The sequence below is a fragment of the Stegastes partitus genome, unplaced genomic scaffold (assembly GCF_000690725.1).
Source record: "Stegastes partitus isolate 25-593 unplaced genomic scaffold, Stegastes_partitus-1.0.2 Scaffold110, whole genome shotgun sequence".
Lineage (NCBI taxonomy): Eukaryota > Metazoa > Chordata > Actinopteri > Pomacentridae > Stegastes > Stegastes partitus.
The window spans coordinates 150,365-162,851 of NW_007577841.1; the positions used below are offsets into that span (position 1 = coordinate 150,365).

General features: G+C 40.4%; 1 protein-coding gene across 2 annotated transcripts in view; it reads left to right on the forward strand.

The window, feature by feature from the left end:
* The window catches only part of grk4 (G protein-coupled receptor kinase 4), a 54,824-nt gene that overhangs the window by 23,759 nt on the left and 18,578 nt on the right, over positions 1-12,487 (forward strand). For both annotated transcript variants that reach the window (XM_008277910.1, XM_008277908.1), the window contains exons 3-5: positions 2,027-2,139; positions 3,190-3,267; positions 5,640-5,740. In XM_008277910.1, the coding sequence (XP_008276132.1) occupies positions 2,027-2,139; positions 3,190-3,267; positions 5,640-5,740 (292 nt within the window). The remainder of the gene's footprint in view (positions 1-2,026; positions 2,140-3,189; positions 3,268-5,639; positions 5,741-12,487) is intronic.

A 12,487-nucleotide genomic window follows, 5' to 3' on the forward strand; every position in this document is an offset into this window, starting at 1 on the left:
CAGTGCAGTTAAAGGCTTCTCTTTTCTGAAAGGGCTTCTGTTGTTCGGATTTAAAACACAGCGGCCTCAGTGGAAAGGGAAGTAATAAAAATATCATATCTCTACACTCTTCTGTTTGCTGACCAAAGAGATAAGTTGGGTTCTGCGGTCGTATAAGTGGTGAGTTTGAATGAGGAGCTGCAGAGCGGAGGGGGAACGCTGTGTAATAAACAGTGCAGCTGGGAGGGCTGTTGTGAAGATTTGATTTACTGTTGGAGGTTGTCCTGTAGCTGTCACCACTCAGAAATTTTCATCCCAAGCATCCCTCCTTCTCCTCCTCGATCCCTCCTCGAGTGCGCATGTGTGTGTGTGTGAATGTGTGTGGCCTATTTTTGTTTGTATGTTTGTGTTGCGTGCATGCATGCGTGTCCTCACTGTCAGCCAGTGATGGAAAACGTCCTGGGTCCTCTTCCTCATTTGCTGCAAGAGGAAATATGACTCAAATGGACACCATTAGTGCTAATAGGCTGGGGCCAGCTGCAGAGGACAAACACACACACAAAAAACATGTTAACACACAATTAGAAAATGGAGATTCAGATGTTTTTTTCATTTTTAGAATATGTAGCAGAAGGAAGTTTATAGTTTTCTTCAACCTTCCGAACCCTTAAAACCCTCCAGCAGGTTTGACATGTTATTTCTCTAGAACGCCAAACTTAGACGATTTATTAGAACCAGAAACTGCAAAAACAAAAATAATCATTGGATTTTTAATATTCTGATGCTCCATCAATGTATCATGTGTGATGTGTAATTCCATCCGGAAAATTACCCAAATATATCCTTGAAATTGTGATATTTCAGCAAAATAGTTTTTAAAAAAAAATTCTACAGGTATTCGTTCAGAATTCACCAGAAATAAATTCTTTGCTGTTACCAGATTTTGTTAAAAAAAACAAAACAAAACAAAGAATATGCTGCTCCTCGTTGCAACTGAGTAGCTGTCAGTTACTCAGCGATGACCAACAGTCATGTGACCCAAATGTAGGGACTTTTTGGCTGAACTGCAGGCTGTGTTTCCACAGAGCAGGGCGTGTATTTATGAGCCGCCATTTTTTCCAGTATTCGTTACACCTGTGGGCACTTGTAAAAATATTCTTCATGTTGATTCCAAGGGGCTGCAAGGTGGCGCAGTGGTTAGCACTGTTGCCTCGCAGCAAGAAGGTTGCTGATTCGCGTCCCGGTGACCTTTCTGCATGGAGTTTGCATGTTCTCCCCATGCAGCGTGGGTTCTCTCCTGGTTCTCCGGCTTCCTCCCACACAATCCAAAAACATGTAGAGGTTAATTGGTGATTCTAAATTGTCCGTAGGTGTGAATGTGAGTGTGCTTGGTTGTCTGTCTCTAAGTGTAGCCCTGTGATAGACTGGCGACCTGTCCAGGGTGTCCCCTGCCTTCACCCTAAGTCAGCTGGGATAGACTCCAGCTCCCTTGGAACCCTAGTGAGGACTAAGCGGTGTATAGATAATGGATGTTGATTCCAGGTATTTTCTTTTCGTGTAAAATAAATTATAACAGAAATTTGACTTTCTACAGACTTTATTTTTCGGTAAAAACAGAACCTCAGTGAACAAAAATATGACTGGAACAATGCTGCAGTAAGTTGGTTTAATCAGTGCATCAAAGCAGTCATGTGTTTTTCTTAAGTAACTGTTGGTGTCGGACATTTTTGGCTCCAGTCATTTGCTCAGCTGCAGTCAGTGCTACAGTTTTAGACAATGGCAACCGCTGTAAAGTTTGACTTGTTTCAGGCTTAGGGTTAGGGTTAGGTTTTAGGGTTAGGTTTCTAACAAGGTCAGGAAAGAAGTGGCAGTTTTTGATGCTAAATTACATCAATAACTATTCCCTCCTCAGGTAATCATCTCATGACCCCTCAGAACCACAGCTCTGGTCTCAAATCCCAGTTTGGGAGTCACTGTTGTCGTCATTGTTATGTCCAGTGTGGAGTAACGTTTCTCTTTCTGTCTCCCTTCCCTTGTCTCTCCTCAGAGAGAGACTACACCAGCCTATGTGAGAAGCAGCCCATTGGTCGGCTGTTATTCCGTCAGTACTGTGACACAAGGCCAGAGCTGAAGCGCTGCATCGAGTTTATGGATGCTGTGGTAAGACTTTTGTATTCGAGCCTGTTAGATTACACTGTCTAATCTTGTTATGTTCTCATAGCTATCGTTCTATCTCAGAACCTTCTTCCCTCTCCTTTCTTCGTTTCTGTCGCTGTCTTTCTCATTTTCTCCATCTGTCTGCGATCTCTCCGATGAGATCAGCCTGTATCGGGCCCTGCAGGACAAGGAAAGGGAGAGGAAAGTCAGCAGAAAGTCCTCAGCCTGCTCTTGGCAGCCGTGTGAGGAGGGCGTAGGGGGTGATTAGCGACTTAGACAGGCTGTCAGGGAGCAGACCCCTCCTCTTCCTCCATGCACTCCTCCATGAGGTCAAGCCCACGTCAGAGGCAGGTCCCCTGGGTGAGCAGGCGAACACAGGCCCAAGCTTGTGTCTCGGCCCCTGGTGGTATGCGAGAAAGGAAAACAGGGGAGAATCATGCTTATTTAATGAGAACCTACATTAGTGTTTTTCAAGGTGGGCAGACAGACATGTACATACATGTACCAGTAGTCACACACACACAAACACACACACACATACAAAAAAAAAATTTGCACAAAATATAATGAGGAGCCTTTTAGCGCTGAACATGTACCGCTAATTCCCCCCCCCACACTCTCTGAGGACTTCGTGTTAAAGCTGGGATGCCGAGTTGCACTGCTTGGTTCCATTTCTCTCTGCAGAGCTTGTTTTCAAACGAAACACATGACTTGAAGCAGTCAAACTTCCGACCATCTCCCTTGCACTCAGCCATATTTGACCAAAAAAAAAACTATCTGTGATAGTGCAATGGGGACACACGTAACAACGGGTGAAGCTTGGGGAAGAACATGGTTGCCAGAATAGGATGAGATGATTTGACGCCGCTATAATCACTATTTTTTTTTCTCTCTTTGGTTTCTTATTAACCCACCACCCTTCTGTCTGCGTCTTCCTCTTTGTGTCAGCCTTCTGGTACCCATCTCCCTCTGACCTTATTTGGAGAGGTTTTAAAGATGGCTGAATGGGCATGGCCTGGTGCGGTTGCTCACTCTTGTGTTTTTCTCTCGTAGGCCATGTACCAGCTAGCTCCTGATGAGAAGAGGAGGGACAATGGATTGAATGTTTTAGACACATACTTTAATAACGGGGTAAGAAGCACAAACATGCTTCCTTTATTACAGAGCTGACTGACATGGTCATAATTTATTTTGGTATTATTCTGAGATAATATGAAGGAAGGCATGTTAGATATTCCAGTTAATGATCACCTCATTGAATTTTCTTAAATCCATTAAAAAGTGTCAGTTAGCTACATGGGTTTATTGCTTTGCTTACTTTTGTTATGACTTTAATGAAATTCTAACAACATATTTAGTGATTCAGTGATGTATCATCTAGGATTTGAGATGGACTTTATCCATGATATAAAACCAATAATGTATAACACCTGTGTTATGGGTTACTTGAGTATGTGACGTGTTTACACCCTTGTTGTGTTTCTCTTAACTGATTAATGAGCATAATTGTTTGAGGCTTTAAATGGACGTCATTTATCATAAAAAGAATGATGCATACAGAGCTATAGGGTTATTCCATCTTCAATCATCAGAAGATTTTTGCTTGACCATCTCTGATTTGTTTCTTTTTTTATCGTAAAGTATGGATTTAAAACATTTTAGCTTAATATATCAAATGCTTTTAAAGATAAATTTCTGCACTTTTTTTTTCTTCGCATATTGACATGTGATGCCGTGTGTGTATGACAGTTTCTCAGGACCTATTAAAGATAAAAGCCTGAAATTTTCACTGTTATTTGTCACCATGTCGTTGATTCAGAATCTGCAATATTAGATAAATAGATTCAATTGTCTCTGATTGTGGGTGAGTTGGAAAAAAAATACAGTCATGAAAAGTCGTTCCTTTGAGCTCACATAACAAAAAAAAAAAATGATAATGCAGAAGTGATATTTTCTGAAACGTGTCTAGCTGCATGTCACAATAAAAAAAATAATTAAAAAAACCAAACTTGATGAATGCTTTATGACATGAAATACTTGGTCATAATAATAATTTTAAAAAAGTTATTTTTGTTGAACTTTCATAACCGATTGAGAAGATTTGACAAGTTTTACCACAAAAACTAAAATATTGTTAGACAGCCTAATACAAGAAGAAATAAGATGTAGAATTGCAAAATAGTTCTCCAAAATATATTGGTATAATATATTGGTAATATAGGCATATTTTTCATTTTTGGACTCTGGCTGGAGAAACACAGTGAATTGTTACCTTGTTTATTACACTTAATGAATTCATATTCTAGAAGGAAGATATGCTTTAAGGTAAACTCCTCAGCAGTTACTATAAATATACGTGTACTCACACTTGTGACTTTGGTCTTGAAGTTTAATCCCAATGGAACAAAAAACAAGAAATTCCGTTTTAATTCTATTAGACAGTTTCCACAATGATCATGATGAAAATATGTTTACCACTGAAGTTATTCTCACATGAGTACATCAGATTACCATTAAATATATGTCAAGGCATGAACATTTCCCACAAGAAAAATCCCACGATCCCAACAGATTTATGAATTTGTTTATATTACGCTGATGTCATCTGAATGACCTAATGCAGGGATAATTCCTAAGAAAATATACAAAACTACATGACGAGTCTCCTCCAAAGCAAGGTTAATACCTACAAAGTGGGGTCTAAAAATGACGAATATTCCCACAAAGCCTACATAGTTCATATTAAAAATATTCTATATGTTTTGTTTTTTGTTATTGTGACATTCAACTACATGGGGTTAAGAAGACATCACTTTTATGTCTTTTTTTTTTTTTTAAATAATTTGAAAATAATGTGCTCAAAGATAGACTTTTCATGACAGCGTCCATATATTTCAGATTCCAGCTCACCCACAATCAGAGATTAATTGATCTACTTGGCTAATATTTTAGATTCTAAATCAATGACATAATGAGAAATAACATGTCAGGCTTTAATCTTTAATAGGGTTGACTGGAAATCTTTAAAAGATTTTTATTTTGGCAACTATTTGATATGTCAAGGAAAAAAGTCATAAATATCTTCATAAATATCCATATTTTATGCTATAAAAATGTAGGCAAATCAGAGATGGTCAAGCTGAAATTGTTCTAAAAATGGGATCATTTGAGATGTAGTGACTCTAAACAATAAAGGAGCCAAGCAAGGTATTGCAAGGAAGAGGAACACCAAAATGTTTATTTTTAAGCTTCCAGTCCTTTGGTGCTCTGTGGAGCTAACATTCTCACAACTTCAATGAAAGTTTGTGTTAGAACCAGTCCGAACAGGTAAAGTGTGACAGTCCAGGCAAGACCGCAGCGGTTCAGAGGCAGAAATAGATGAGTTCTGACTCTGGTTTTGATCTGTTTAATGATCTCTGACAGTCTACAGCCATATTCCACCGCTCTCTCTCTCTTCGTCTGTCTGCCTCACACTCCGTTTCTGTGTCTCTTTAACTCTCAAGTCGGCAGCCCATCTGCCTGACATTCCCCAGGATGTCGTCGCCGGGTGCCGGGAGAGGTTGGAGCAGAGTCCGTGTAAGGAGCTCTTCAATGATTGCACCAAGTAAGTCTTTAAATCCAACCTGCTGGAACTAGTTGCAGACGGTCAGTGAAACATTAACGCAGAGCCTATAGACTGAGTTGTTTTATTTTATTTATTTTAAATTTATGATTGAGTCTGGCTGTCAGAGTGCAGTGGCACCAATACAATCTTGTTCCTTCAGAAAGTAAATGTGTGTTTGTAGACTGGTCCGCCCTGTCACTGGTCGTGATGAGGCAGCTGGCACCTGGAATGGAGTACTACACACACACATAAACACATGCATGCATGCACAGTGGAGGCGAGTGAAAAAGAGCAGTGGGCAGAGAGAGCATCCGGATGCTTGGCATGAAAACAACAGCCACCTCAGTGTTCCCCACACACACACAAACACAGGTTTACAAACACACACACACACACACACACACACACACACACACACACACGCTCGTGCAGGTGTTTCTGCTTCCTGCACTGAGAGCCAGGAGAAGCAAACAGACCTGGGATTATTACCCCCAAATGTACTTCTCATTGCACATATGCACACACATGCGCGGGCCTCCACGTAACTTTGTATTACCCCGATGATTTAACTCTGTCACAGTCGGTTTCTGCTGCCCTTCAACTGCGGCTGCATGATATACAGTGAAATGGAACGACAAATGCAATCATAATTATTTTAAAGTGTCGGTGCATTATACTTCCTTCTTCTCTGCTGTGCTGTTTTTGATTAATTAAAGTTTCAGCTGTTAATTACTCTGACTGCCTGCCACCGGTCCGTGTGCTGATTGATTAGCTGAAGTTCTTTGTTAGATGTCACTGGTTCTTGTGTTCGCTCTCAGATTAATTAAAGTAGATTTATGGAATGTGTCCACAAAGGCGTTCTGGGACGTGAAGGGTTGCACCGCGTCCCAGTGTTTTTTTTGAAGCTTTATTTAACCAGGAAGAAAAATCTCCTTTTCGTGGCAGAATTGAATACCAATATAATACATAATGTTACAAGTATTATAAAATCAAACATGACACAAGTAACACAGGACAAAAGCAAAACAAATTGGAACAGCCAGGGGACTGGGATACACAAAATATAATCCAGTTTAGGAATCGCAATTGCACGATGGGCGTACATGATTGACACGTTCTCTGATCCAGGCTGCATTCTCCAACATCTGTGTGAAAACTGCCTGCACCCTATCAGATGAACACTTCACTTGTAGGCTTCCGGATATCAAACCGGACCAACGTTGAGGCTTGTTTGTAAATGTTCTGTCCTATAATGAAAACAGTTCACCAGGATGTGCTTCTGCAAACATCTGCAGAGTGAAATAAGCCATGCAAGTTGATGATTTTGTCTTCATTTGAGATCAGCAACAGTTAGTTTAAAAAGTGGAAAAGTGGAGATCTGGTGCCTCCGATTTGCATAAAGTAGCCTAGTGCTTAATTTTATGCTTACATAGACAGTGAATGGGAAGCGTAGAAATGATGGATCCTATGAGCATGTATCATTGGACTGTTTAACTGTGATGTGAGTAAATTAAAGTTGGCCAGAGACTAAAAATATTTAGTTTACTGTCTTTACATCACCGTTGGCTGTGCTTGAATAGGCTGGCGGCAGTTTTAGGGGTAACTGTAATCACATTACTGCAGTATTGTAATGCATCACTGTTATTAAATTCACTAATTATGTTACATTTACTCCGTTGATTCTGAAGCGGTATATCCTACTGTCACTGTCACCGTGATTTTTTTAGACACACAATTGAGCTATGTTCTTGCTGTGACGCTTTTCTGTGAAATGGTTTCCACCAACAAATCTATCTGCTTTGTAGTTACAGGAAGTGGCCTTGAATATATCCTTCTTATTATGATTTGCATTTGTGATATGTTGTCTTATTTAGGTTTCACATGATGTTGTTTCCAGTAATTATGTGACAGTGCATCACAGTAGATGTTGTGCAGTAACACAAAAGTAATGTAACCACAGAGAGTAAGGAAGTAAAGTACTAAAATACTTTCTTAAAAAACTAAATTGAATGTGTAATACATTACTTTGTTGGAGTGACGGCCTCAACACCGGTAACAATCTAAACCAGCAAATGTCTAACAATGGAATAAGCATCAAGAGGATAAAACCTGCATGAAAAGTCAGTTTAACAGACAAGAATACACCAAAATACTTTTAAAGAAGATGCTTCTGAGTTGTGTGAAAAAATGATCAGTGAATTGACAGATGTGACATGTAACTCAGGGTTCTGACTCTGGATATTGGCAGATATTTTCATTCTTATTGTTGTTGTGGGTTGCTGCTATTGGGGGATAACTGTGCTCTAAGTTTTGGAACTAGTTTTTCACAACTCTCCTTTACCATCCCTCCTGGGAAGTTGCTGTGCCACACAGTGGATTTTGATTTATTTTGCCGAAATGATTATCCAGGATCTGTATAGCATTACCCTACAACCACAGAAGGAGAACATATGACATAAATATATCAGGTGAACGTACAAGATGTACAACACAGCACTCTATAAATCAGTCGGCTTCAATAAAAACAGGCCCATGTTTCCTCAGTCCTGGAAAAAGCTGAATTTCTGCGAAGTCTCAGCTTGCAGCCACACAGGCAGACGGATTTGGTCTGGAAACGCTGTGACCAACCTCTGATTCACTTGAGCCTCCGCGGGGAATACCGGAATCTCTGAGAAGGAACAAGGGAGAAGTGGGAATCATAGTCGGGAAAACACTCAGTTGTGTCCTCAGCTTGCACTCTTGTTTTTGGCAAAACACATCCAGAGAGCTGTTGGACGTATAAAATCAATAACCCATATGGCTCAGAAGCTTTAGTTCACGAGTTCTAGTGGCTGTGAGGGACAGATGAATCGTTTGTCAGACGTTTGCGAGGCAGCGTTGCATTTTTCTCTGAAGTTTCCCAGAGTTTATCTTAAGCTTGTTCACATATTTTAATTTTCCATGTGTTGGGAAGATTCGCTCGAGGCTGAGAAACAAAGTGAGCAGTGCAGAGGCACAGCAGGAGGTGTGTGTGAGAAGGAAAGAGACAGCGGTCGAAGGAGGCTGAGTAGGGCAATGTGGTTTGTGTTTGCATGAAACTGGAAAGGGGTTGTGGTTAAGATGAGCACAACACACACACACACCTGTCCCCCTCCGTTTGACATCTCAGGTCACGGTCCGTTGGGTCGGTTTCCTTCCCTTCTGCATGCGTCTCTATTTTAACACCGAAAAGGGCGCCGAGGAGGGCAGGGAAGTGCTGCGACAGAGAGGAAGACCATGACATTATGCTCCACACTTTGTCGATGTGGGAAGCACACCATCTGCTCCATTCAGATTTCTTGACTGGATTAAAAACTGAGCAAGCGAAGAAGTGATATGCCAGCAGAAAGCACAGCATGGGGGGGAGGAGGGGGTAATCCACAGAGAGTAATGAAAGGAGAATTTGGGAAAAACTGAGGAGAGAATATGGAAAGAGAGCGTAAAAGCGAGAAACGGCGAAAACACAGCTGCGCAGGCACGTGTTGCAGCCTTGCAGATGTTTTTCAATGGGATTCCTGTCCAAGTTTGGTCATCACTCCTTCCTTCCACTATCATTTTTTATTTTTATTATTCCGTCATGCAATTTTAATGTTATTTAATTCTTTTTATTCCGATGTGTAATTCTGACCGAGGGCTTACTCACTTTCTTTTTTCTCGGAGGGGAAAGCCTGTAGGAAAGCATGGTGCTGCACGTGGAAACGTGACTTTTGGCAGAGCTGCACTCCCACCAACAGAAATGTATTAGCTCACTCATGGATTTTCTTGTGCTGCAGTGGAACATACGGTTATGTCATAGTAAGAGTAGAGCGTGGCCCTTTTTGGTTTCTGTGTATCGTGGTGTTTTGTGCAGCGCCGGTCTTGACAAAAGGTCTCTCTAGCTGATTTTTCTTTCCCCTTTCTTTTCCTCTCTCGCTCCCTTTGTGTAACAAAAGCCATATTGTAGCTGGCTTTATTTCTACTTCCAGTGATGTCTATCTGCCGCTCTGCTCCACGCCAGGCACTGCTTGGCTCCTGCCTTCCTGAAGCATCTTTGAAACCCGTTGATCTGATAATTGAACATGGATGAGAATCTGAACCTTATTTTCAATATTATTTCATTATTTCGCCATTCCTTTCTTTAATGACAGAACTAAGTAAGAATTTGATACGGAGGGAAAAGTATGCTGCTCTTAATACTTAAATAAAAACAAAGGTATTCTTTGTATGGAGGGAAAATGGCAGTTTACAGGGGACTTTAATTACTGTTATTAGAAGTTTGATGTACATGATTTTAGTGCAAACTCCTCTATGCTCAGAAACAACAAAGGACAGATTGACAAAATCCTGTTGACGCTACACTCCTTCTGCAAAGAGCTGAGATTTTATCAGGATAGATGGTCATTCATCTCATGTAGAGAGCAACCGGGTCCCATAATGACATAACTCTTCTTTTACACAGCAGAGGGTGCTTCCCTTGTGGAAATTCTCGACTCTCGAGCCTTTTGCCAAGAACAGCTACTCCAGCGCTGTTGGTAACCACAGGCAGCTTTTCCTCGTCCTCCTTAGTGATGAAGTAATTTTAAAATATGGTCAGGGAAAATCTCCAGGCCAAATATGTGCATCTCTTCGAACATTTGGGTGCTAGAGGAAAGGAACATCTGCTGTAACTTTGGTTTGTAGTCGCGTGTTGTCAGCCGGTAGAGGGGATGGTGATTACGCTGGTCGGCAGTCGTCAAAGCAGTGCCAGCACGATGTTTATTATTTGTTCAGGAATAGCCCAGCTTACCTCACAAGGGTTCTGCATCGGAGATGATTGCAGTTCTCTTAACTCTTAGAAACTTTCCGTGGTCCCGCGTCTGATAATTTTGCAGTATGTTGAGGTGTAGAGTTGAGCGAATCCCCAACTGCTTCCAGGTTTTAAATCCCTTTTCCTTAATTCCTCATCAGACGTAGGATATGTAACATTGCTGGTTTCATAAATCTGTTGAATTGTCGGAATCTGTCATTCAGACATGGGTCATTTTTATTATAATTGTCATACATGTGAAATAGATAGTACATGACTTTATGTATAACTCATAATTATGCACTAATAAACAACGGACTATTTCTAAACTATGTCTAAATAACTAAAAGTGCAGTTTATTTATGATTTTTCTCAGCACTAACAACCCCCATCTGTGTATGATGATAGCCTAACTACTACTTTACCAATAGTAAAAATAAAAATATCCTGACAACACTGATGGAGCTCAGGACTCAACCTGAGTGATTTAACCTCAACTGATAAACTGTGACTCTGTGACAGCTCATCTGTCTGAGGTGAAGGAACATTTGATCCTAATTGATCCTGCCTCCATATTAGGGATTATTTATAATTCTAAGTAATTAGTAATGTTGACCTGCTGTGCGACGTGAGTAAATGTGTGCAACTCTGGAGACGCTCAAATGGATCCTGCTGCTGTTTGATGCTGCAGGTATTTAATAAACTCAGAGGAAAGACTCACAAACAACTGGAAGCGACAAACTGCACTTTAGCTCCCGTTAATGCTTTGTAATTGTCATTAATCTGACCTGTTGTGTCTGTTTTCAGTTCAGTGAAGCTTCACTTTTATGGACATTTCAGTTTTTTATAGATGCGAAATAGAAGGGCAAAGTAAATGAGAAAGGTGTTTCATGTTTATGGCTACAAACTGTCTTTTGAGCTTTGTGTAATGTTTTTGGACCGATATTGGTGCTGCCTTTGCCAAATCGCTTCATAAAACTTAAAATATGTTGTGATCTTGTGCGTGTTTATGAGGTGATGCAACTGCATGCAGTTCAGATTTAAGATGTGATGAAATTAATACGAGAATGTCACTTTGCCAACCGAGTATAGTTTACTGGCTAATCTTACCAACCGAGTGAGATTGTTGTCGCAACTTCAACTGAAAAATGAGTAGGATGCTGATTCAGACATGAAGTTGAGACATTCACGGAAAGGAGTGCAAGTCTGAAAGGAGCTGTAGAGTAATGAGATCAAGCTACAGGGGTACTGAAAGAAGTTTTCTTTGGGATCTTAATAGGATTGTTAAAGCCAATGGCTCAACTGTTAACTTATTCTTGTGTTGTAACCATACTGTTGTTGATTGCTACAATACATCTTTAATGGACAATGCAATTAGTACAATTTAACAATATTAAAATGTCCACATTATTATGTGACCAGTTAAAGGTAGATTCTGACATTCTGGAGAAACAGAGTTGATATTTAGAAGACGCAGGAATAGTGTTGTGTGGATCAGTCTGAGCTGCTTTCTTTGTTTTCCATTTACAGAACCAATGGAACAAACAGCTAGCAGACCATGAATTTGACTAAAAGGATTGGATTAGAATTGCGTACTGCGCCTTTAAGCTTCCTCTTGATGCATTCACACAGCAGGATGACAGTAAAGAAGCCGCTGAACCGACTCATCTGGCATCTGACCTTACTGTCTGGTTACATGTGTTATCTGAAAAAAGAAAAAAGCAAGGACAGTAGATTTTTAAGGTGCTATGGTAACCACATCATGTTTACTGACTTGTACTCATTTTTATTTTTTTATTGTTTAAATCTCAAACCTTGAAAAAACTGTAAATCTGGTAGTTCAGCTTGTGACTGTTTGGTACGCGGGTGTTAAAGGAGAACACAGTGTTTAAGTCAAACAACATCTGTGGTGAGAGCAGATAAAAAGGACCCTAATATATGAGGCTGACATGTCAAAGAGTCAT